General features: G+C 44.9%; 1 protein-coding gene and 1 long non-coding RNA gene across 12 annotated transcripts in view; one reads left to right on the top strand and one right to left on the bottom strand.

Annotated features, from left to right (window-relative positions):
- Positions 1-22,886, bottom strand: part of VSIG4 (V-set and immunoglobulin domain containing 4) — a 47,057-nt gene extending 24,171 nt beyond the window's left edge. For 8 of the 11 annotated variants that reach the window (XM_056539910.1, XM_056539911.1, XM_056539914.1 and 5 more), the window contains exons 1-4: positions 22,660-22,886; positions 12,812-13,159; positions 2,326-2,382; positions 89-154 (exon numbers count right to left, since the gene is read on the bottom strand). In XM_056539910.1, the coding sequence (XP_056395885.1) occupies positions 89-154; positions 2,326-2,382; positions 12,812-13,159; positions 22,660-22,810 (622 nt within the window). In that variant the 5' untranslated portion in view covers positions 22,811-22,886. The remainder of the gene's footprint in view (positions 1-88; positions 155-2,325; positions 2,383-12,811; positions 13,160-22,659) is intronic. The other 3 variants (XM_056539913.1, XM_056539917.1, XM_056539921.1) reach the window with 1 other exon arrangement.
- The window catches only part of LOC130291303 (uncharacterized), a 66,956-nt gene that overhangs the window by 22,258 nt on the left and 18,608 nt on the right, over positions 1-26,090 (top strand). The gene's annotated exons all lie outside the window — the stretch shown is intronic.

Here is a 26,090-nt window from a genome sequence, read left to right as displayed (position 1 = left end):
CCCCTATCCTGCGGAACTGTGGCAGCCAATAGTCGCACTATATTGCCGGTAACATTTCTAAAGTAAGAAAAACTGTGCAGTCACTTACTTGTCTCGAGTTCTTCATGGGTTGTTGTAATGGTATTTTCTTTGGGTGTTTCAGTTGCAGGTTTTACTATGAGAAAATTATACAAATCGGTGGTTATCATAATGAGAAGTGTTCTGCTGCCTCCAATATGAGCAGGCACATAGTGTAACCGGACTAGACACACTAAAATAGCGTATATAGCACACTAAAATAGCGTATATACATGATATGATAATATTTGCACTAACAGGAAATGAAGCAAGTGAAAGAAATTGAGACACATTAGGCTGTAGCAATATGCTTTTAAGTTGCAGAGAGTTTGGGGTGAGGATCTGCCGCTGCAAACCCACAGTCATTTACAGTACAATGCATGTGAATAGAGTTTTAGACCCCCGCCCACATGCAGTGGGAAAAATCAACATGGATGAACCAAGCATGCTGTGGATTCTGAAATCCATCACAAGCTCACTTGTTCTGGAGAAGACAAGTATTTTCACTGCGGACTCCACCCTATCAATATATCAGGCGAAATCTGCTGGAGTCTGTGGAACAACCCACAGAAATATTCCCATATAGAACATGGGTACATTACTGTGGGATTGCCATTGATTCACAGTGAGATCCACAGAGGAATTTTCCTACCACATGTAGACGTACCAATAATGTTCCTAAATTTTTGAACAAGTTATACAATATTTGACACAAGCTTCCTTTCTAGTAAAAGCAGCAGGCAGATATTTACAATGAATATACTGTACATAGACACAACTAAACACCACAACCAGGTAATACAATACTGACAAGGCAAATAATAGCTCAAAGTAGTGACATTGTCATTTATCATGTCCCTGTGTCCCTCATGTCATGTATTGTATGACAATATTATGCATCTATGTTGTATGTATCTATAATAGAATGTTAAAGGGGAACTCCGGTGGAAACAAGAGGAAAACACATTTTTTCAAATCAACTGGTGCCAAAAAGTAAAACAGATTTGCAAATGACTTCTATTTATAAATCTTAATCCTTCCAGTATACTACAGAGAAAATTGTGTAGTTCTTTCCAGTCTGACCACAATTCTCTCTGCTGACACCTCTGTCCATGTCAAGAACTGTCTAGAATAGAAGCATATCCCCATAGAAAACCTCTCCTGCTCTGGACAGTTCCTGACGAGGACAGAGGTGTCAGCAGAGAGCACTGTGGTCAGAGTGGAAAGAACCTCACTGTAGTACACAGCAGCTAAGTACTGGAAGGGTTAAGATTTTTAAATGGAAGTAATTTACAAATCTGTTTAAAGGGGTACTCTGCCCTTAGACATCCTATCCCTTATCCAAAGGATAGGTGATAAGATGTCTGATATCGGGGGTCCTGCCGCTGGGGACCCCCACGATCTTGGCTTTGGCACCCCAGACATCCGGTGCACGGAGCGAACTTTGCTCCATGCCAGATGACTGGCAATGCGGGGTGGAGGCTTGTGATGTCACAGTCACGCCCCCTCCCATAAACTTGCATTGAGGGGGTGTGGCCATGATGTTACAAGCGGGACGTGACCGTAACATTCCGAGCTTCCGGGGCTGCACCAATGCTCTAAACGAATGCCGGGAGCAGCAAGAAGATCATGGATAGGCCTTTGGAGAGGGGATAAGATGTTTAGGGGCGGAGTACCTCTTCAATAGAATTCCATAGATCAATAGACCAATTTTACACAAAGGGGCACAAAGAAATTTTTCTCAATGATCCTATATATATCAACAAATCCTGTATATATATATATATATATATATATATATATATATATATAAAAATAAAAATAAAAAAAAGTATGTATGGCAGTGTATTGCGCTTTGTCAGGTCTAGAACACCTTGCCTTATGCAGGGCATAGAAGAAGTACTAAGATGGCAGACTTAGAAGAATTCATCATCTTAACCATTCAGCAGCCCCCCCCCCCCCCCCCCCCCTTCATGAGTGCTGTGTGGCACCAAGGGTACATTAAGCAGCTGGGATGGAAGTTATCTCTGATATTATCTGTAATAAACAGCCAGCACCCTCTGTGTATAGAGTGTACCCAGCGCTGGTGCCCACTTCATATTCTCTGACAGGACACTTGACATCTATCAGACTAACAACCACAAAAGCCAAACGCTAATATAGCGGACACACGAGATTTAAGAAGCAGCTGAGAAATTTACACTTAATATAAAAATACAGAAAATATATCGCCACACAAATAGCAGTTTCTTTCTAGGAATAATATACTTGTCTTGTAGTCTGGTTCTCCTGTAGTAATGAAGTTCCCAGATGATCCTGAATTTGCTGTGATAGCAAAATATACATATATTATGCAAATGTTTCTTGTTCATATTGTTAAAGATGTAGAAACTACATGGCATCATAATCACACACGCGTTTTTCTCCTTCTGCCTGTATTCCTTACCATGGGGACAAACATATAGGATTTTTTCTTCCGCTGCCCGTCGTCCATGATGCAGAACAGGAAAAAATATAGAGGGAGAATTATCAAAATCTGTGCAAAGGAATTGTTGCTCAGTTGCCCATAGCAACCAATCAGATTCCTTCTTTCATTTTGCAGAGGCCTTGTTAAAAATGAAAGAAGCGAGCTGATTGGTTGCTGTGGGCAACTGGGCAACTTTTCCTCTTGACAGGTTTTGATAAATCTCCCTCATAATTCTGTGTTTTCATTTCGTTTTCTTATTGTGTTACGTGAGCTAGAGGATCATAGGAAATGGAAAAGCATTTAATAAGTAAACAGGGAGTCGAGACTGACTCCATCTTTTAGGGTGATCTCACACAGCGCAGTTGCCATGGCAGTCCTGTGCTTTATTTGTAAATTTTCTGTCATCTTTAGTTGGTGCAAGTAATTAACTACCGTATTTTTCGCCCTATAGGACGCACCGGCGTATAAGACGCACCCAATTTTTAGGGGCAAAATCTAAAAAAATAAAGATTTTGAACCCAATAGTGGTCTTCAACCTGCGGACCTCCAGATGTTGCAAAACTACAACTCCCAGCATGCCCGGACAACAGCCGTTGGCTGTCCGGGCATGCTGGGAGTTGTAGTTTTGCAACATCTGGAGGTCCGCAGATTGAAGACCACTGCAGGAGATGGTAATACTCACGTGTCCCCGCCGCTCCGGACCCGTCACCGCTGCCCTGAATGTCGCTTCATCGCTGTCGACGTGTCCCCGTCGCTCTGGAACGTCTCTGCTGCCGGCCGGGTATCCTCGCTCTCCGTCGCCGCCATCACATCGTTACGCACGCCAACGCACGTACGCGACGACGTGATGACGAGGAAGGAGAGCGCCGGCATACAGGGGATCCCTGAACGGAGAAGACACCGAGGAGGTAGGTAAGGTCCCCCCCCCCCGGTGTCCTGTAAGCACTAACCCGGCTATTCAGTCGGGCTGTTCAGGACCGCCGCGGTCCCGAACAGCCCGACTGAACAGCCGGGTTAGTGTTACTTTCCCTTCAGACGCGGCGGTCAGCTTTGATCGCCGCGTCTGAAGGGTTAATACAGGGCATCACCGCGATCGGTGATGTCCTGTATTAGCCGCGGGTCCCGGCCGTTGATGGCCGCAGGGACCGCCGCGATAGGGGTGTATTCGCCGTATAAGACGCACCGAATTTTTCCCCCCAGTTTTGGGGAAGAAAAAGTGCGTCTTATACAGCAAAAAATACGGTAATTACCACGGGGCATTCAAAGCAGCTACAGACTAAGGACAGAGAAATTACAGATAAAGTGCAAGGCTGCCCCATGTAGTTCTCACATACGGTAACTGTGTTGTATATGCTCCCCTTTAACAACTTCCAGACCGGGACACTGGGCCTCCTTTACTAAGAGTTTGGGATTTTTACTAGTGGGAAATGTTGTTTCAGACTTGCAGGATTCCTCTTTATTTACTATGAGGATTCAAATTTACAAGTTGGGAAAGTTTTTGGCCAACTAGTTGTAGGTGAAAAATTCCAGCCATTTATTCACTGGATTTTCTGTGAATTCAACATTAAATAGGTCTGGATGTGAAACCACGTCCCTCTTTGGTCTGACTACGTCCCCTTTGTGGCAGACTATGCCTCTTTTTTGGCTTTTCACAATGCAATGCCGGGTTAGTTGGATTTTCCTGGTGCACACTGTCGTACACTTTCTGAGACATGTCTCAGGCAGTCTCAGGCATGTCTCAGACACTATGCGCCAAAATAACAATCCAGCAATATACCTGCTTCGTGGTGCTCAATCATAATGATAAGCGTCCAAAACAATATCGAAAAGAGTTGATGGCACTCACGATGTTGCAGTTTAAATCTTTATTGTAGTCAGGTCGTTCACAGGTATTGCCAATGAGCCGTTTCTCGCTAACACAGCGCTTTCTCAAGAAAGCGCTGTGTTAGCGAGAAACGGCCCATTGGCCATACCTGTGAATGACCTTACTACAATAAAGATTTAAACTGCAACAGCGTGAGTGCCATCAACTCTTTTCGATTGTTATAAACAAGCTAATTGGGACACACACCCTTTTTTGCGACCATGCCCAATTTCCCCAGATGACCACATCCCTGTCCCGGGTATTCTCAGTAAAAATGGAGAGTTGGTTAGGTTTTTTTCAGTTCTCTCCCAAATTCTGAAGCAGACAGAATTTTTGAGGCAATGAACTAAAATCTGGGGCACAACCTGACAAATCATGTTGGGTTTACAATAGTAAATCAGGGCCATTATTGCTTAATTTTTTCTGTGAAAAAAAGTGTTGATTTTTCTTTTTTTTTACATCTTCTTTTTCTTTTTTTGTGTTGCAAAGTGAACTACTAAAATACTTTCTTTAAATTGGCATTTAAATAAGTTAAAGGGGGTATTCCTCCTGTGCGGACAAATAAAATATTATAATCATGGGGTTGTGATATAATGAAAAAAAGTTAAACTTGTCTCTATCCGGTACCCTGATGTTGCCCTACAGCTTCCATTTAGCTCCTTTAAGCCCACCACTGCTTCTGTCTTCTACCTGCTTCCTAAAGGAAAGCTCAGAGCAGGACCCTTCCACTCAGTCAATCACTGGCTAAGATAGGACACTGCTGTGGCCAATGATTGGCAATGTGGGAAGGTCCTGCAAAAAGTTCTAATCTTAGAAGCATTTTGGAGATAGGAGATAGGAGACTGGAAGAAGACTAAAGAGAACAGCAGTGGGACCAGCAGGGGCCCTAGCCAAGTAGAGGTAAGTATAATTATTTTGTTTCACTACATGCCCTGCTAATGTAAATTTTTTGCCCACATTGGGATACCAACAGGTGATTGGCAAATGGTTGGGTTAGGGTAAGTTAGTTGTAACCTCTATTTGGAACCTCCAAGTCTTTCACTGGTGTAGTTAATCAAATGTCGGTCCTTGTTTATGGAGAATGCCCATTTATATTGTATACACATTGCACAAACTATCAATAATGTGGGTGCACATCCCTGTACAGTGGGGCAAAAAAGTATTTATTCAGCCACTAATTGTGCAAGTTCTCCCACTGATGAGAGATGAGAGAGGTCTGTAATTTTCACCATAGGTATACCTCAACTATGAGAGAAAGAATGAGAAAAAATCCATAAAATCACATTGTCTGATTTTTAAAGAATTTATTTGCAAATTATGGTGGAAAATAAGTATTTGGTTAATAAGAAAAGTTCATCTCAATACTTTGTTATATACCCTTTGTTGGCAATGACAAAGGTCAGTCATTTATGTAAGTCTTCACAAGGTTTTCACATACTGTTGCTGGTATTTTGGCCCATTGCTCCATGCAGATCTCCTCTAGAGCATACATTTTTGGGGCTGTTGCTGGGCAACACGGACTTTCAACTGCCTCCAAAGGTTTTCTATGGTGTTGAGACCTGGAGACTGGATAGGCCACTCCAGGACTTCGAAATGCTTCTTACGAAGCCACTCCTTCATTGCCCGGGCGGTGTGTTTGGGATCATTGTCATACTGAAAGACCCAGCCTCATTTCATCTTCAATGCCCTTGCTGATGGAAGAAGGTTTTCACTTAAAATTTTACGATACTTGGCCCCATTCATTCTTTCCTTTACACAGATCAGTCGTCCTGGTCCCTTTGCAGAAAAACAGCCCCAAAGCATGATGTTTCCACCCCATGCTTCACAGTAGATATGGTGTTCTTTGTATGCAACTCAGCATTCTTTCTCCTCCAAACACAACGAGTTGAGTTTTTCCCAAAAAGTTCTAATTTGGTTTAATCTGACAATATGACATTCTCCCAATCCTCTTCTGCATCATCCAAATGCTCTCTAGCAAACTTCAGGTGACCCTGGTCATGTACTGGCTTAAGCAGGGGGACACATCTGGCACTGCATGATTTGAGTCCCTGGCGGGGTAGAGTGTGATATTGCTGGTAGCCTTTGTTACTTTGGTCCCAGCTCTTTGCAGGTCATTCACTAGGTCCCCCCATGTGGTTCTGGGATTTTTGCTCACTGTTCTTGTGATCATTTTGACATCACAGGGTGAGATCTTGCATGGAGCACCAGATCGAGGGAGATTATCAGTGGTATTGTATGTCTTCCATTTTCTAATAAATGCTCCCACAGTTGATTTCTTCACACCAAGCTGCTTGCCTATTGCAAATTCAGTCTTCCCAGCCTGCTGCAGGTCTACAATTTTGTTTCTGGTGTCCTTTGACAACTTTTTGGTCTTGGCCAAAGTGGAGTTTAGAGGGTGACTTTTTGAGGTTGTGGACAGGTGTCTTTTATACTGATAACAAGATCAAACAGGCACCATTAATACAGGTAACGAGTGGAGGACCGAGAAGACTGTCACGATTCGGCTGGCTGGAGGTGGATCCTCTGTGCCAGAGAGGGATTGGCGTGGACCGTGTTGGTGGACCGGTTCTAAGTTGCTACTGGTATTCACCAGAGCCCGCCGCAAAGCGGGATGGTCTTGCAGCGGCGGTAGCAACCAGGTCATATCCACCGGCAACGGCTCAACCTCTCTGACTGCTGAGATAAGCACGGTACAAGGGAGTAGACAAGAGCAAGGTCGGACGTAGCAGAAGGTCAGGGCAGGCAGCAAGGATCGTAGTCAGGGGCAACGGCAGGAGGTCTGGAACACAGGCTAGGAACACACTAGGAAACGCTTTCACTGGCACAATGGCAACAAGATCCAGCGAGGGAGTGCAGGGGAAGTGAGGTATAAGTAGGGAGTGCACAGGTGAGGATACTGATTAGGCCTGCTGCGCCAATCAGTGGCGCAGTGGCCCTTTAAATCGCAGAGACCCGGCGCGCGCGCGCGCCCTAAGGAGCGGGGCCGCGCGCCGGGACAACATAGACGGGGAACGGGTCAGGTACGGGAGCCGAGATGCGCATCGCGAGTGGGCGCGCCCCGCATCGCGAATCGCATCCCGGCTGGGAGCAATATCGCAGCGCACCCGGTCAGCAGGTCTGACCGGGGCGCTGTGAATAAGAGAACGCTGCGAGCGCTCCGGGGAGGAGCGGGGACCCGGAGCGCTCGGCGTAACAGTACCCCCCCCCCCCCCCCTTGCGTCTCCCCCTCTTCTTGGAGCCTGAGAACCTGAGGATAAGACTTTTGTCCAGGATGTTGTCCTCAGGTTCCCAAGATCTCTCCTCTGGGCCGCAATTCTCCCGGTCAACCAAAAAGAATCTTTTACCTCTGACCGTCTTGGTTGCTAGAATCTCCTTCACTGAAAAGACGTCAGATGACCCGGAAACTGGAGTGGGAGAAACAACTTTGGGAGAGAAGCGGTTAAGGATGAGTGGTTTAAGGAGAGAGACATGGAAGGCATTGGGAATACGGAGAGAAGGAGGAAGAAGGAGTTTGTAAGAGACAGGGTTGATCTGGCACTTGACTTTGAAAGGACCAAGATAACGTGGTCCCAGTTTATAACTGGGGACACGAAAGCGGACATACTTAGCGGAGAGCCATACCTTGTCTCCGAGAGCAAAAATGGGGGGAATTCTTCTTTTCTTATCAGCATATTTTTTCATCCGGGATGAAGCCTGTAAAAGAGAATTTTGGGTTTCTTTCCATATGGTGGAAAGGTCTCGAGTCACTTCATCAACAGCGGGCAAACCAGAGGGCATGGGAGTGGGGAGGGGAGGAAGAGGGTGACGGCCGTACACCACGAAGAATGGGGATTTAGCAGAGGATTCGGAGACTCTTAAATTGTACGAGAATTTGGCCCATGGTAGAAGATCTGCCCAGTCATCCTGGCGGGAGGAAACAAAATGTCGCAAATAGTCACCCAGGACCTGATTAATTCTTTCTACTTGCCCATTGGATTGGGGATGATAAGAAGAAGAGAACTTTAATTTGATCTTGAGCTGCTTACAGAGGGCCCTCCAGAATTTAGACACAAATTGAACGCCTCTATCCGAGACGATATGCGTGGGCAACCCGTGAAGGCGAAAAATGTGTATAAAAAATTGCTTCGCCAACTGAGGCGCCGAAGGAAGGCCTGGAAGAGGGATAAAATGTGCCATCTTGGAGAATCGATCAATGACCACCCAAACAACTGTGTTGCCATGGGATAAAGGCAAGTCAGTAATAAAGTCCATACCAATCTGTGACCAAGGTTGTTCAGGAACAGGCAGAGGATGAAGGAGACCAGCAGGCTTCTGGCGAGGGGTCTTATCCCGGGCACAGACAGTACAAGCCCGCACGAAATCAACAACATCAGTCTCCAGAGTAGGCCACCAATAAAATCGAGAGATGAGTTGGATGGATTTTTTGATGCCAGCATGGCCTGCGAGGTGGGAGGAGTGTCCCCACTTGAGAATCCCGAGGCGCTGGCGTGGAGAAACGAAGGTCTTCCCTGGAGGAGTTTGTCTGATGGAAGCTGGAGAAGTGGAGATCAGACAGTCCGGAGGAATGATGTGTTGCGGGGAGGCTTCCACTTCAGAGGCATCTGAAGAACGAGAGAGGGCATCGGCCCTAATGTTCTTGTCAGCAGGGCGAAAATGAATTTCAAAGTTAAAACGGGCAAAGAACAACGACCACCTAGCCTGGCGAGGGTTCAGCCGTTGGGCAGACTGGAGATAAGAGAGATTCTTGTGATCAGTGTATATAATAACTGGATATTTGGATCCCTCCAGCAGGTGCCTCCATTCCTCAAGCGGCAATTTTATGGCCAGTAATTCTCGATCACCAATGGAGTAGTTTTTCTCCGCCGGAGAGAAGGTTCTAGAAAAAAAACCACAAGTAACAGCATGCCCGGAAGAATTTTTTTGTAGAAGAACTGCTCCAGCTCCCACCGAGGAGGCGTCTACCTCCAATAAGAAGGGTTTAGATGGGTCAGGTCTGGAGAGTACGGGAGCAGAAGAAAAGGCAGACTTGAGATGTTTAAATGCTTCTTCAGCTTGAGGAGACCAGGACTTAGGATTGGCGTTTTTCTTGGTTAGAGCCATGATAGGAGCCACAATAGTGGAAAAGTGTGGAATAAATTGTCTGTAATAATTGGCGAACCCCAAAAAACGTTGGATAGCACGGAGTCCGGAGGGGCGTGGCCAATCCAATACGGCAGATAGTTTATCTGGGTCCATTGTAGTCCCTGGCCAGAGACTAAGTATCCTAGGAAAGGAAAAGACTGACATTCAAAGAGACATTTTTCCATTTTGGCATATAATTGATTGTCCCGAAGTCTCTGAAGAACCATGCGGACATGCTGGCGGTGTTCTTCTAGGTTAGCAGATGAGATTATAAGCACCTCTTAAGTCCAGCTTGGTAAAGATGTGGGCGTCTCGTAGGCAGTCAAAGAGTTCCGAGATAAGAGGTAGGGGGTAGCGTTTTTTTACAGTGATTTTATTAAGTCCGCGGTAATCAATGCAAGGGCGTAGGGAGCCGTCTTTTTTGGAAACAAAAAAAAATCCAGCTCCGGCAGGGGAGGAGGACTTGCGGATAAACCCCTTTTTTAAGTTCTCTTGGATGTACTCCGACATGGCTTGAGTTTCCGGAGCAGACAGAGGATAGATTCTGCCCCGGGGTGGAGTAGTACCCGGGAGGAGGTCAATAGGACAGTCATAAGGCCTGTGAGGAGGCAAAGTCTCTGCTTGTTTTTTGCAAAAAAACCCAGTTTTTGATTTCCCCTGTGGTTCAATCAAGGGTTGGGGAATGGCGTTGAAGCCACGGTAATCCAAGAAGAATTTCTGAAGTGCAGTTAGAGAGGACCAAAAATTCAATTTTTCCGTGATGGGGTCCGATGCACATTAAGAGAGGTTCCGTGCGGTAACGCACGGTACAGTCCAATCTTTCATTATTAACAGAGTTGATGTAGAGGGGTCTGGCGAGACTGGTCACCGGGATGTTGAACCTGTTGATGAGAGAGGCCAAAATAAAATTTCCTGCAGATCCGGAATCCAAGAAGGCCATAGCTGAGAAGGAGAAGGTAGAAGAGGAAATTCGCACAGGCACAGTAAGACGTGGAGAAGCAGAGTTCACATCAAGAGCTGTCTCACCTTTGTGCGGAGTCAGCGTGCGTCTTTCCTGGCGAGGAGGACGGATAGAACAATCCTTCAAGAAATGTTCGGTAACGGCACAGTACAGGCAAAGGTTCTCCATGCGGCGTCGTGTCCTCTCTTGAGGTGTCAAGCGAGACCGGTCAACTTGCATAGCCTCCACGGCGGAAGGCATAGGAACGGATTGCAGAGGACCAGAGGAGAGAGGAGCCGGGGAGAGAAACCGCCTCGTGCGAACAAAGTCCATATCCTGACGGAGCTCCTGACGCCTTTCGGAAAAACGCATGTCAATGCGGGTGGCAAGATGAATAAGTTCATGCAGGTTAGCAGGAATTTCTCGTGCGGCCAGCACATCTTTAATGTTACTGGATAGGCCTTTTTTAAAGGTCGCGCAGAGGGCCTCGTTATTCCAGGATAATTCGGAGGCAAGAGTACGGAATTGGATGGCGTACTCGCCAACAGAAGAATTACCCTGGACCAGGTTCAGCAGGGCAGTCTCGGCAGAAGAGGCTCGGGCAGGTTCCTCAAAGACACTTTGAATCTCCGTGAAGAAGGAGTGTACAGAGGCATTGCGGTCCCAGAGCGGTGTGGCCCATGACAGGGCTTTCCCAGACAGAAGGCTGACTACGAAAGCCACCTTTGACCTTTCAGTTGGAAACTGGTCCGACATCATCTCCAAATGCAGGGAACATTGCGAAAGAAAACCACGGCAAAACTTAGAGTCCCCATCAAATTTATCCGGCAAAGATAATCGGAGGCTGGATGCGGCCACTCGCTGCGGAGGAGGTGCAGGAGCTGGCGGAGGAGATGATTGCTGAAGCTGTGGTAGTAGCTGCTGTAGCATCACGGTCAGTTGAGACAGCTGGTGGCCTTGTTGCGCCATCTGTTGCGACTGCTGGGCGACCACCGTGGTGAGGTCGGCGACAACTGGCAGCGGGACCTCAGCGGGATCCATGGCCGGATCTACTGTCACGATTCGGCTGGCTGGAGGTGGATCCTCTGTGCCAGAGAGGGATTGGCGTGGACCATGTCGGTGGACCGGTTCTAAGTTGCTACTGGTATTCACCAGAGCCCGCCGCAAAGTGGGATGGTCTTGCAGCTGCGGTAACAACCAGGTCGTATCCACCGGCAACGGCTCAACCTCTCTGACTGCTGAGATAAGTGCGGTACAAGGGAGTAGATAAGAGCAAGGTCGGACGTAGCAGAAGGTCAGGGCAGGCAGCAAGGATCGTAGTCAGGGGGAACGGCAGGAGGTCTGGAGCACAGGCTAGGAACACACTAGGAAACGCTTTCACTGGCACAATGGCAACAAGATCCGGCGAGGGAGTGCAGGGGAAGTGAGGTATAAGTAGGGAGTGCACAGGTGAGGATACTGATTAGGCCTGCTGCGCCAATCAGTGGCGCAGTGGCCCTTTAAATCGCAGAGACCGGGCGCGCGCGCACCCTAAGGAGCGGGGCCGCGCGCGCCGGGACAACACAGACGCGGAACGGGTCAGGTACGGGAGCCGAGATGCGCATCACGAGCGGGCGCGTCCCGCATCGCGAACCGCATCCCGGCTGGGAGCAATATCGCAGCGCACCCGGTCAGCAGGTCTGACCGGGGCGCTGTGAATAAGAGAACGCTGCGAGCGCTCCGGGGAGGAGCGGGGACCCGGAGCGCTCGGCGTAACAAAGACTCTTAAAGAAGAACTTACAGATCTGTGAGAGCCAGAAATCTTGTTTGTTTGTAGGTGACCACATACTTATTTTACCGGGGAATTTACCAATTAATTCATTAGAAATCCTACAATGTGATTTCCTGTATTCTTTCCCCCCATTTTGTCTCTCATAGTTGAGATATAACTATGATGAAAATTACAGGCCTCTCTCATCTTTTAAAGTGGGAGAACTTGCACAAATGGTGGCTGACTAAATATTTTTTTGCCTCATTGTATAGGCCATTCTGTCCCTAAGACAAATATCATGTATATTTCCAATAAGGAAGACTCCACTTTTTAGACTGATGCACAAAGTATTGAGCAGAGATGCCCTTTATAATGCCGAAACATTAGCACTTAAGCTATATATAGAAACAATTATGGGCAACTACTTGTTGGTTTCCTTATCACTCATAGTCTTAGTGAAGACTGTGCATATTTGTCTGCCATCAATGGATGTACAGAGTGATCAGAGAAGCACCATTAGGATTAGATTAGGAGAAACACTATTAAATTGGTGTTTATTCTACATCATACAAACATTTTTGGAGACTTTTATAGAATGAAAAAAAAACTCACCTCTGAGTACTTTAAGTACAGTGACATCCTCCTTAAAAGTCAAAGTTCCATCATTTTTCTTCCAGGTGACCTTGCACTTGATGTTACCTCTGTCACTCATACTCAATTTCATGATAGTCAGGGACACATCCCCTGGAGAATTGGAGATTTTCACTCTTTCTCTGAAGTTAACAAGCGGGATGTGGTCTTGTGACTCCATGCGATGAATGATCACTTGAGATGGCAACGACCACTCAACCTTAACCTCCTCATAACCCTTGAAGGGATTGTAAGTGCAGGGAATTTTTACAAAGAAACCACGTACTCCTATCACACTGTCTTCCATATTTAGGGAAATTTCACAAAAAGCTGTTTGGGAAGAAAGTATACATTTGGTTTACAATTTAAAAAAAAACTCATGGATACAACACAAAGAAAAATATTTATTTACTATCATCTGTAGCATACAACATTGATGTATTCTACTGCATAGAGAACTTTTACATTTACCTTAGCCCAAGTATTCCCACATACATTCTAATTCCTCTGTAGTAAACATACACACAATTATGACAGTGCTCGAAGATGTCGCTGGTCTCTGCCAAGATTCAAAACTTAGGGCCTTATCTGGGGGAGGCAGGAACACTAAAGGTATTATTCAGGGGTGGACTGACACCTCATGGGGCCCCTAGGCAATACAATATCATGGGGCCCCTGTGTGCTCACCCTTTATAGACACCCACATACAATAAAATTTGTTTTTCCCCCTGCACAGTCTAAGAGGGTAAGAGTACTGTGGTTGCGTCCATCAATCTTCTGTCCCTCTTAGGCAGGCAGCCTGTACACACTGAGATCCCACATTGACAGAAATGTGGCCATCACGTTCCAATTGGGATAGAAGCATCGCTCTGATATTCGATGTCCAGAAGGGAGTCGCAATGCCGCCACTGCCTCACTGACATACACTAACAGGGGAGCGCAGCCAGGCTTCAGGCACTAGAAAGGAAGGCTTCCTCCAATACCTGAAGTTTGGCTGTGCTGACTCCTTAACCCCCCGGTAAGTGTAGACAACACAGCAGTAAGTACAAGCTGTAAGTGTAGGCAGCACAACCGTGAGTACCGATTGTAAGTGTAGGCAGCACAACAGTGAGTAATGGGCTGTACGTGTATGTTAGTGTGGACAGAACAACCCCCCCCCCCCCCCCCCCCTCGCCTGAGAGTGATAGGAGTGTGATTGCTGTAATCACATTCCTATCACCCCCAGACAGCTGATGCAGCTCTGGAGGTGACTGCAGTATAAGGCAGCAGAATAGTAAGTCCAGCTCTGGAGGTTATAAGATATGATGCAAAATCTGAATAAAGAGTGCCGCTCTAGAGGTGACTGGAGGATAAGACATGATGTAAAAGCAGAACTGAAATAGTGAGTGCAGGTCTTAAGGTGACTGGAGGATAAGGCATGCTGTAACAACAGATTAGGAATAGTGAGTGCAGGTTTGAAGATGACTGGAGGATACTGGAGGATACATGATGTACCTGCAGAATACTGGCTGCTGCTCTGGAGGTAAGGCATGGTGTAAGAGCAGAATAGTGGCTGCAACTCTGAAGGTGACAGGAGGATCAGGCATGCTGTAACAGCAGAACTGAAATAGTGAGTGCAGGTCTTAAGGTGACTGGAGGATAAGGCATGCTGTAACAACAGATTAGGAATAGTGAGTGCAGGTTTGAAGATGACTGGAGGATACTGGAGGATACATGATGTACCTGCAGAATACTGGCTGCTGCTCTGGAGGTAAGGCATGGTGTAAGAGCAGAATAGTGGCTGCAACTCTGAAGGTGACAGAAGGATACAGCATGATGTAACAGCAAATTAGTGGCTGAAGCTCTGGAGGTGACTAGAAGATAATTAGTGATGTAACAGCAGAATAGTAAGTGACCTGCAGGACAAGTGACTCAGGCCCATAAGCACTCTTCTACATATGAAAAAGAGGGCAAAAAAGTGGGGGCCTCCAGCTGCTCGTAACCGACGCGTTACGAGCTGAATCTGGCTCTTAGTCATGCCACGACTAAGAGTCAGATTCGGCTCGTAACGCGTCGGTTACCTGCATATCATCATTTTATTCAACATGGATATCCTTGGTTTTTAAAGAATGGATTAAAAGTTAAGTTGTATTCCCTTTTCTACTAATCTGACTTTTGGAGCAGCTGGAGGCCCCTGCTTTTTTGCCCTCTTTTTCATTTGTTTTCCGGGACACGGCCTGCTGTTTGCCTGCCTTGCTCTCCTACCTTCACTGGATCTTCAGTCATTGGACTCCATAGTGGTGAGCTGAATATTATATATATATTTTTACTCTTCTACATAGATTGTATAAGGGAGAAGTTCCTGCACCTAAGTAAGATAATCAGGCCTGTCGCAAAAGGACAGGCAAACCAAGCAATTGCTTGGGGCCCCGAGCTGGCCCGGGGCCCCCGAGCAGAGACGGTGTTTGCCTGTCCTCTTGCGCTATCCCGGTTCAGCAGGCAGCTCGCCCTGTTGGCCTGCCGGGCCAGCAGTGCGAGAGCCTGCCTGGAGCGCGAGGCAGAGACTGAAGCCATTGCCTTTGGCTCCTTTTTGTGCCCCACTCCGTCTCACCACCAGTGGGCCCGCGCGGCTCACCATGTCACGTGACGTCACACTGAGTCCCAGAATTCAAGGGTCGGCGTCCTGACGCTGGCCCTAGAGTGTGACGTGACGGCGCGTGGTGCGCGAACTGACAACATTACCGTGCGAGGCGTTGGTTGTGCCACCTCTCTGACTCTGATACTGAGTGAATGTGATTGCAAGGTTCTGCACTCAATTCCTAGGGGTACTAGTACTGCTATCTACCTGCCTACTGGGTCTGGGGGGAGAGGAGGGGGTTAATCTGGGGGTCTACCTTCCTACTGGGGGGGGTTAATCTGGGGGTAGTACCTGCCTACTGGGGGGAGGGGGTTAATCTGGGGACCCCCCAGTAGGCAGGTAGTACCCCCAGATTAACAGCAGAGCCGGTGTTTGCTACCTGCCTACTGGGGGCAGGGGGTTAATCTGGGGGTACTACCTGCCTACTGATGGGGAAGGGGGTAGTCTGGGGGTACTACCTGCCTACTGGGAGTTAATCTATGTCCATAATCGCAATCGCACAGTTTCTCCATACCGTGCAGCCCTACTAGCTATGTACCTGGCTACCTAACTACCTACAACAGTGTTTCCCAACCAGGGTGAGAAACTATGACTCCCAGCATGCCTGGAAATCCAGAGGTCGTCTGGGCGCTGTAGTTTTGCAACAGCTGGAGGCACCATGGTTGGGAAATGGTGACCTGCCTAAATATCTGGCAACCTGCTCTGTTACTGAGTGGGACACCAAGGGGGGCATTATTACAGTCCTATAGATGAGGAGATTGTGTAGTGTTAAGAAGAGCGCTGGAAAAATGCAGAGTCTAAGATGTTTGTTCTGCAGATAAAGAGAGATGACGTTTTGGCTGGAAGAAGACATTATGGCGGTCTGAGTGGGACGGGAAAGAAAAGGAAAGAGGACGCTGATCAGAAAAGACGTGACTTGTGATTTCCTTCATGTAGTGGTAATCACTTATATGGGGTATATATCCTGTGTACAGCTGGTATATACCTCTATATGGTCCTGTATATAATCACTTATATGGTATATATCCTGTGTACAGGCTTTGCGTGTGTAAGGTGTGGAGGGGGGGCCTCCATTTCTATTTTGCTTGGGGCCCCCAAATTCTTTCAAACGGCCTTGAAGATAATGCTTCATCCTATCTGCACCCCCTGGCCATGTCAATCCTTGCTAGTCCTGCATTAGCTGCTAGAAGATCAGGAAGCATGCATGCTGGAGATCTGTATATATCCAGCTTGTATACTCCCTGATCTTATGAAGCAGCAAGTCCTGTAGTAGGCAGGCTTCCCTTAGACCCGGGTCCTTGGGCAGTTCCCGATTGCCCGACCTGTCAGTCTGCCCCTGGTCCAAATTACATGAGCCAATTATTGGCTAAATGTGTATCATATTATGGCTTGTTTCAGGTATTTGGCAGGTGTAAATGGACAGTCAATCAGCCAATACACTGTAATTGTAGTTTTTGCAAATTGCATAGATCGGATGGGTACTTTGTTTATGTAATTCAAGGAGTTACATAAACAGTATATCATGTGCAGCTACTTAATTTGCGTAACTCCCATTAAAGCTAATGTAAGTTACATTAATTGCATAACTTCCCCTCTTTGGCTGCTTTCGGCTTTTCTGACCACCACCGACTGCCGCAGACAGGCTGGAGGTGGCTGGAAAAAGCCAAATAACGAGATGGGACAACCCCTTTTGTTATAGAAACAACAATTAACCCCTAGGGGTTACTAATACCCTTGAATTCCTCTATGCCAAAAAAAAAGGGAGATTCCTCTACATCTACCAGAAGAGGAAAGAAACTTGTTCTTATAATGTAGTTTGCAATATAATAATAGATGTTTTATCAAAGAGGTTTCCTGGTGAAAGTTTTATATGAATGCTTTTAACCCCTTCAGGACCAAGCCCATTTTGGCCTTAAGGACCGGAGCGTTTTTTGCACATCTGACCACTGTCACTTTAAACATTAATAACTCTGGGATGCTTTTAGTTATCATTCTGATTCCGAGATTGTTTTTTAGTGACATATTCTACTTTAACATAGTGGTAAATTTTTGTCGATACTTGCATCCTTTCTTGGTGAAAAATCCATAAATTTGATGAAAAATTTCAAAATTTTGCATTTTTCTAACTTTGAAGCTTTCTGCTTGTAAGGAAAATGGATATTACGAATACATTTTTTTTGTTCACATATACAATATGTCTACTTTATGTTTGCATAATAAAATTGATGAGTTTTTACTTTTGGAAGACACCAGAGGGCTTCAAAGTTCAGCAGCAATTTTCCGATTTTTCACAAAATTTTCAAACTCGATATTTATCAGGGACCAGTTCAGGTTTAAAGTGGATTTGAAGGGTCTTCATATTAGAAATACCCCATAAATGACCCCACTATAAAAACTACACCCCCCAAAGTATTCAAAATGACATTCAGTCAGCGTTTTAACCCTTTAGGTGTTTCACACGAATAGCAGCAAAGTGAAGGAGAAAATTCACAATCTTCATTTTTTACACTCACATGTTCTTGTAGACCCAATTTTTGAATTTTTACAAGGGGTAAGAGGAGAAAATTTTTACTTGTTTTTGTAGCCCAATTTCTCTCGAGTAAGCACATACCTCATGTAAATTATTCGGCGGGCGCAGTAGAGGGCTCAGAATGAAAGGAGCGAAAAGGGGATTTTGGAGAGTACGTTTTTCTGAAATGGTTTTTGGGGGGCATGTTGCACTTAGGAAGCCCTTATGGTGCCAGAACAGCTAAAACCCCCCACATGGCATACCATTTTGGAAACTATACCCCTCGGGGAATGTAACATGGGATAAAGTGAGCCTTTATACCCCACAGGTGTTTCACGACTTTTGCAAATGTAAAAAAATAATAATAATTTTACCTAAAATGCTTGTTTTCCCAAAAATTTTACATTTTTAAAAAGGGTAATAGCAGAAAATACCCCTAAAAATTTGAAGCCCAATTTCTCTCGATTCAGAAAACACCCCATATGGAGGTGAAAAGGGCTCTGCTGGCGCACTACAGGTCTCAGAAGAGGAGTAGTCACATTTGGCTTTTTGAAAGCAAATTTTGCTCTGGGGGCATGCCGCATTTAGGAAGCCCCTATGGTGCCAGGACAGCAAAAAAAAAACCACATGGCATACCATTTTGGAAACTAGACCCCTTGCGGAATGTAACAAGGGGTTAAGTGAACCTTTATACCCCACAGGTGTTTCACGACTTTTGCATATGTAAAAAAAAAAATATATTTTTTACCTAAAATGCTTGTTTTCCCAAAAATTTTAAATTTTTAAAAAGGGTAAAAGCAGAAAATACCCCCCAAAATTTGTAACACAATTTCTCCCGAGTACGGCGATACCCCATATGTGACCCTTAACTGTTGCCTTGAAATACGACAGGGCTCCAAAGTGAGAGCGCCATGCGCATTTGAGGCCTAAATTAGGAATTGCATAGGGGTGGACATAGGGGTATTCTACGCCAGTGATTCCCAAACAGGGTGCCTCCAGCTGTTGCAAAACTCCCAGCATGCCTGGACAGTCAACGGCTGTCCGACAATACTGGGAGTTGTTTTGCAACAGCTGGAGGCTCCGTTTTGGAAACAGTGGCGTACCAGACGCTTTCATTTTTATTGGGGAGGGGAGGGGGGCTGTGTAGGGGTATGTGTATATGTAGTGTTTTTTACTTTTTATTTTATTTTTTGGTAGTGTAGTGTAGTGTTTTTAGGGTACAGTCGCACGGACGGGGGTTCACAGTAGTTTCTCGCTGGCAGTTTGAGTTGCGGCAGAAAATTTGCCACAGCTCAAACTTGCAGCCAGATACTTGCTGTAAACCTCCGCCCATGTGAGTGTACCCTATACATTCACATGGGGGGGGGGAACATCCAGCTGTTGCAAAACTACAACTCCCAGCATGCGCTGACAGACTGTACATGCTGAGAGTTTTAGTTTTGCAACAGCTGTAGGCCAACTGGTTATGTATCACTGAGTTTGTGACCTTACTCAGTGTTTCAAAACCAGTGTGCCTCCAGCTGTGGCAAAACTACAACTCTATATAGCCAAAAACAAAGAGACCCACAATACTAATATTATTTCAAAAAGTATGACAATCTTTATTAGACAATATAAAACAAACAATTAAAAATAATTAAAAGGCAGAGGATGACCTTAGGCAGGAGACAACAAGTGCCAGTGAATCTGGTATGGGTAATGTAGGTATTCAGTCGAGAGCATATACAATATAAAACTGGCACGGCTGCAAACTCATAATATAGTACAATATAGATATAACATCTAACATACATCAGAATAACATAGGGAGCAGCAATGCAGTATAACAGACATGAATAGGGACCCAAGATAAGTAATACCTAAAGAGACTACCTGTCATATACCCACAAGCCAGGAACACCAAGCACCAACACCCCAACGCACATTTCGCATATGGGCTTCGTCAGGGGGCGTGAAAACTACAACTCCCAGCATGTACGGTGCATGGTGTAAGGTGACTGCTGGGAGTTGGAGTTTGCAACAGCTGGAGGCACACCGGTCGTGAAACACTGAGTTAGGTAAAAAAAAAAAACTCTGAGTTTCACAACCAGTATGCCTTCAGCTGTTGCAAAACTACAACTCTCAGCAGTCCCCGACAGCCACTACACCTGCACCACTACAACTCCCAGCATGCACTTTAGCTGTTTGTGCAAGCTGGGAGTTGTAGTTATGCAACAGCTGAAGGTACACTTTTCCATAGAAAAAATGTGCCTCCAGCTGTTGCAAAACCATAAGTCCCAGCATGCCCATAAGGGAATGCTGGGAGTTGTGGTGGTCTGCCTCCTGCTGTTGCATAACTACAGCTCCCAGCATGCCCTTTTTGCATGCTGGGAGCTGTTGCTAAGCAACAGCAGGAGGCTGTCACTCACCTCCAACGATCCTCGCCGCGCAGGTAAGTCCCTCGTCGTCGCCGCCGCCGCTGCTCCTGGGGCCCCGATCCCAACATTAACGCCGGGGATCGGGGTCCCCAGCACCCGGGGTGCACGTCCCGCACCCGCTCACGTCCTCCGGAAGAGGGGCGGAGCAGGTTGCCGGAGTGACACCCGCAGTAGGCGCCCTGATTGGTCGGCCGGTAATCCGGCCGACGAATCAGGGCGATCGTGAGGTGGCACCAGTGCCAGAGACGGCCCCGAACAGCCAGTAATTCCGGGTCACCGGGTCACTGGAGACCCGATTGACCCGGAATCGCCGCAGATCGCTGGACTAAATTGTCCAGCGATCTGCGGCCATCGCCGACATGGGGGGGCATAATGACCCCCCTGGACAATATGCCGGGATGCCTGCTGAACGATTTCAGCAGGCATCCGGCTCCGGTCCCCAACCGGCTAGCGGTGGGGACCGGAATTCCCACGGGCGTATGGATACGCCCTCGGTCCTTAAGGACTCGGAATGCAGGGCGTATCCATACGCCCTATGTCCTGAAGAGGTTAAGAGAGTGCTGAAAAAAAAGTGACATACTTTGAAACCTTTGGATTACTATGGAAAAATGTGCAACACAGCACCCCCACTCAAGCATGAGGTGACATAAGGCCCCCATACATTTTAGTCTACAGTTCTCCAAACTGACTTCAGGGAATGTGCATGTTGGATTTCAACCAATCAACCAACCCTTTTGTCCCCAAAGAGAGAGAAGCCGCTGCGAGAGGAGTCTGGAAGCAGCTTACGCCTCCTCTCTTCATTAAAAACATATAAACACTATGCCAAACCAAACATTTATCTAGTGTTGCTCGCGAATATTCACGGAAACAGCACTTTATATTCACAATTTTTTTTTTCACAGTACACATCACAGTGATCATCCCTCTCTGCTTCCAGCTTGTGTGGTGTAAAGAAGACTCTAATACTACTGTGTGAGACTGGCGTGCTAATTTTTGCATATGCTAATTTTCGTATACACAAATTTTTTCGTATGCGAAAATAAAATGCGAATATTACGAATATGTGAATTTTGCGAATATATGACGAATATTCGTCCATATATTCGCGAAATATCGCAAATTCGAATATGGCCTATGCCGCTCAACACTACATTTATCAATATGTAGGGAAAGGGAGAGAACAAACATTCTACTGGAAGCTATTAAAGGTGTATGATCACCTATATACAACTGCCAACTCCAAACACCCAGTTGTTACATTCTTGGAGAAGGGTCCAAGCATAGCCATAACAGCCGATAGGGCATTCCAGCCATAGCACTCCTTGTTATCAGCTTTCATGCTTCCCTCTAAACAGACCCCAATGATGTAAGCACTGAGTATACTACTATTCTTACTACTACTAATTATTTCTAATGCAGTCCTCAAAAGAAAAAAATATTATCTATAAAAAAAATTTTTTTAAAAATTCCAGCTCATAGAAAAATTTTCCATGCAACCTGACCAGCTCACCTGCACCGCTCGGGATACTCAAGCAGCCAATAAGCCAGATTAGCAGCTGTACAATCCATTCCAGGCTGCAATCTTTATTTTCAATTATTTAAAAGCATTTTCGCTGCTGACTAATGGTCAGACTGTTATTTATAATAGGAAACAACAAACCACAGTGTACTACAATACTGTTGTATGGTGGGGGGGATCAACGTCCACATATACCCCTCAGTGAAAGAGTAATGGACAAATATAGCCAGCTGCAGTCAGTTCATTTGTAGGTTTACATATGCTGTTAGAGGACTAGTGATGAGCGGCAGGGGCCATATTCGGATTTGCGATATTTTGCGAATATTCTTTCTATGTTTGCAAAATTCACATATTCACTATGTTAGTTTATTGTTTTTTTTACCATGTGAAAGTTTGCATGAAATTCACGCGCGACTATATCTTTCATCTAAAAGAAGGGAGGGATCAGTGTCCTTTTACTGAAAGTGCCAATATTCCCAAATATTTGTATATTCACTTGCATTTGTATAAATTTGCAAAAAAATAAATAAAACAATATTCGTCATTACGAATATATCTCACTATATTGTAAATATTTGCGAAATCGCGAAATGCCGATATTCGCGGTTAAAATTCGCATTTCGAATATTCACACTCAACACTATATGTGACATGCTTTAAAATAATTGAAAATAAAGATTGCAAATTCGCAATCCTGCTGGATGTACTTTCCCAATAAAGTCCTAACTGGTTTGCCAGCAAAAGCGTAATAAAAGATTTTCTACTCACCATTTTTCCCTGAAAAACAAATGGTTAACGCAAAGAGCCACTTGATATGCCCCATGATCCATTTATCAGCCATTCTTCTTCCAGACAAATGCCAGCTGACAGTGACAAGGAGAAAAAGAAGATTTCCTTTACTTCTTTCTATACATTCCATTTAAAGTTCTAATAATACAACTTCCTTCCCTTTTTCTCGTTCCTTTTTAGTCATACAGGCATTTAACATCGATTTCAAAATACGAGGTGCTCATGATGACTGCAGCACTTTGTTGCACATTTGGTGACCTTTTCAACCATTTTGTTTTATTGCTACAATGCATCTAAAATGAACAAAAAGTCAAGCAGCTTCGCAAATAGTCTTGGTCAAAGTTATTTTAACATATTTGGTATGCAGCCCCTATTCAGATTTATTTGTCTTCATGGTTAGGGCTTATTCACATGGACAATTTTCCCCCGGTAAATGGTCCTTCCCGTTAGAAGGACAGGAATTGAGCAGAGAGAAAAATAGAGCATGTCCTATTTTTTTCTTTGCTCAACTTCTGTAAAATACCAGACACACAAGTCAATGGAGTCCACTGAAACATGACAATGCCAGTTGTGCTCTAACCAGTTCAGGGTCTGTTCAGTAAATACATTTTTTTTTTTTTTTTTTTTTTAAAGAGCCGGACAAACCCAGAACGGTTTGGAGCACAACGGCCTTACAGTCTACACACAGGCTCTTTTGTGGTGACTAACTGGGTGGCACGTTGTAGTGTATTAGACAGGGTGGTGAAACTAAATCAGAGTTTGTGACGCCAGGGTAGTGTTAACCTCCACACTCTTTAGCAGCTTTCTGGGCCAAGCACTGTGGCAAAAAAGACCACAGATGCCAGGTTACGGAAACTACTTTTCTCGGGAACTTGCAGAGTAAACAGAAGCAGTACAATATTTAAGGCAATGTTGGTTTTTGTTGCTTTAGGAATCACAGTTACTTCTAGTCACTATGGGACTTGTAGTTCTTGCTGACTTGCTTCGTGATTGGCTGAAATATACTTTAGACTGTGCATTATAGCTTGAATAATACTGAGTAACTTGTATAAAACTTTGGAGCCAACAAACACTCACTTTGCTCTTCACTTAGGAATCCTGTTAGGGCTTACCGTCAGACTGGACCTAATGGAACCTTAGTTGCCTGAGGCTTTTTCTCTCACATTATCCTTTCTGAACTTGACTTGCCTTCGCTTGACTTGCAAGGTCTGGTCAGCGGGATCCTCTGAATGTTGTTGTCACTCAGGAACAGATTGATGCAGCAACTAGATTTCCTAGACCTGTCTTCATGTGGAGAGGTACAGGTCCACAACAGAGGTATGATGGTGACTTCAACTCACTCTCCTCTACATAACTAACTAGCTTCTCCCTGCCAGACTTAGCAGAAGCCCTGATTGGCTGAAGAAGTCGTATGCTCCCCTAAGCATCCTACTGAACATACAAGTTAACTATTAAATACACAAAGAACATAAAAGTGCATAAGACAATACGTATCACAGTACATTACATAACACAAAATAACATTAATGCTTATGAAGAAATATAAAATCCCATCCCTTCCCCAATATTGCGCCACATCCCTACCCTTCAATTCCCTGGTTGAACTTGATGGACATATGTCTTTTTTCGACCGTACTAACTATGTAACTGTGTAACACACATAAACCTGAGTAGTGGGCCCGGAGTAGACACGCTAGGTGACATCCCCCTAACAGGTCAGGAATACAGGTGTGTTCCGCAACAGGACCCCCCACTTTGCATTGTCCACAGAATATCGATAAATCATGTGTGGTTTTCTATATAAAGTTGCAAATAGGGAAAGCTGTTAATCATTGAATGAGTGTGTGAATTACCAAAATGCATACTGTACGTAGAAATCATAGAATACCTGTACTGTTTTCTATCATGATTGCATGGACAGCACTCAAAAAAATAAAAAATTAAATAAAAAGGCCCATTGATGAAACATACAAAAAAATGAATTTGCGATCTTTAACACCTTAAGTACACAAACCATTTTGGTCTGGAGGGTGCAGCCAATTTTCGTTTTTGAGTTTCCACTTTTTTTTCCTTGCCTACTAAGAGCAATATTTTTCCAATATCCAATATTCCAATATTTCCAAAGACCCATATGAAGGCTTGTTTTTTGTGTGACCAATTGTACATGGCAATTACATCTTTCATTTTAACATAAAATGTATTGCGCAAACAAAACAATATAATTTGGTGGCCGGAAACTGAAAAGGTTTCATTTTAATACGATACCCATATTTGCAGGCTTTTCTTTTCTTGCTTTGCTTTTAAAAAAAAAAAAAAAAAAAAACATTTTCAATTAAAAATAATTTTTTTAAACAAAATAATCATGTTTAAAATTATCTTATTCTGACCCACTATAACTTTCTTATTTTTCTGTATTTGTGACTATATAAGGGCTCAGTCTTTTGCTTCGTGATCTGTAGTGTTTATCAGCACCACTTTTGTGTAAATGTGACTTTTTGATAACATTTCCTTCCATTTTTTTTTCTGGGATAAGATCATCAATTTAGTTTTTTTGGTATTTTTTAGGCCATTCACTGTAAAGGATCCTATTTCTATAGTTTGGAGATTTCCACATGCGGCGATACCAAATATGTTGATTTATTTATTTATTTTTACATTGTTTTATTTTTACAAAGGGAAAGGGGGGGGGGTAATTTTTTTTATTGGTTGGGAATCACTGAGGTAGGTAGTTTGGTAGCCAAGTAGTTTGGCAGCCAGTAATGTAGTTAGCCAAGTATGTAGGTAGCCAGTTATGTATGTAGCCAGTTAAGTAGTTAGCCAGGCGTGTAGGTAGCCAGTTAGGTAGTTAGCCAAGTATGTAGGTAGCCAGTAATTGAGTTAGACAGGTATATAGGTAGCCAGCAATTGAGTTAGCCAGGTATGTAGGTAGCCAGTTAGGTAGTTAGCCAGGTATGCAGGTAAGTAATATAGTTCGCAAGGTAATTTGCCAGCCAGGTAATTTGCCAGCCAGGTAGTTTGCCAGCCAGGTAGTCCCTCCTCCCTCTTGTTCAGGGTAAAAAAAAAGCATAAAGAAAAAAAAACAAACGCAGATACTCATCTCAAGTTCAACTTAGCAATCAGGTGTGCACAGCCCGGCCACGTCCTTCTTCCTCCACAGTGTAGTTAGGCGCCGATGAGTGATATCATCCCGCTTGCACTTCATGAGGGCAGAGTTAACGCTCTCCAGTCAGCGTAAGCTGCAGGCCTTCGGCAGGTAAGTGCTAAAGTCACCTTATGGCGGATAACCCCTTTAATATTCTGCAACATTAATGCAAGGCAGTATATCTGAAAGTTAGGGAGTCCCAACCATCCCTATCCTCCGATAAGGTCAGATGTTACAATTTTATCCCCCCCCCAAAAAAAAAAAATTT

The sequence above is a fragment of the Hyla sarda genome, chromosome 9, assembly GCF_029499605.1.
Source record: "Hyla sarda isolate aHylSar1 chromosome 9, aHylSar1.hap1, whole genome shotgun sequence".
NCBI classification, from domain to species: domain Eukaryota; kingdom Metazoa; phylum Chordata; class Amphibia; order Anura; family Hylidae; genus Hyla; species Hyla sarda.
The sequence above is the reverse complement of the archived record's forward strand: the minus strand, read 5'-3'. Positions and strand labels throughout refer to the sequence as shown.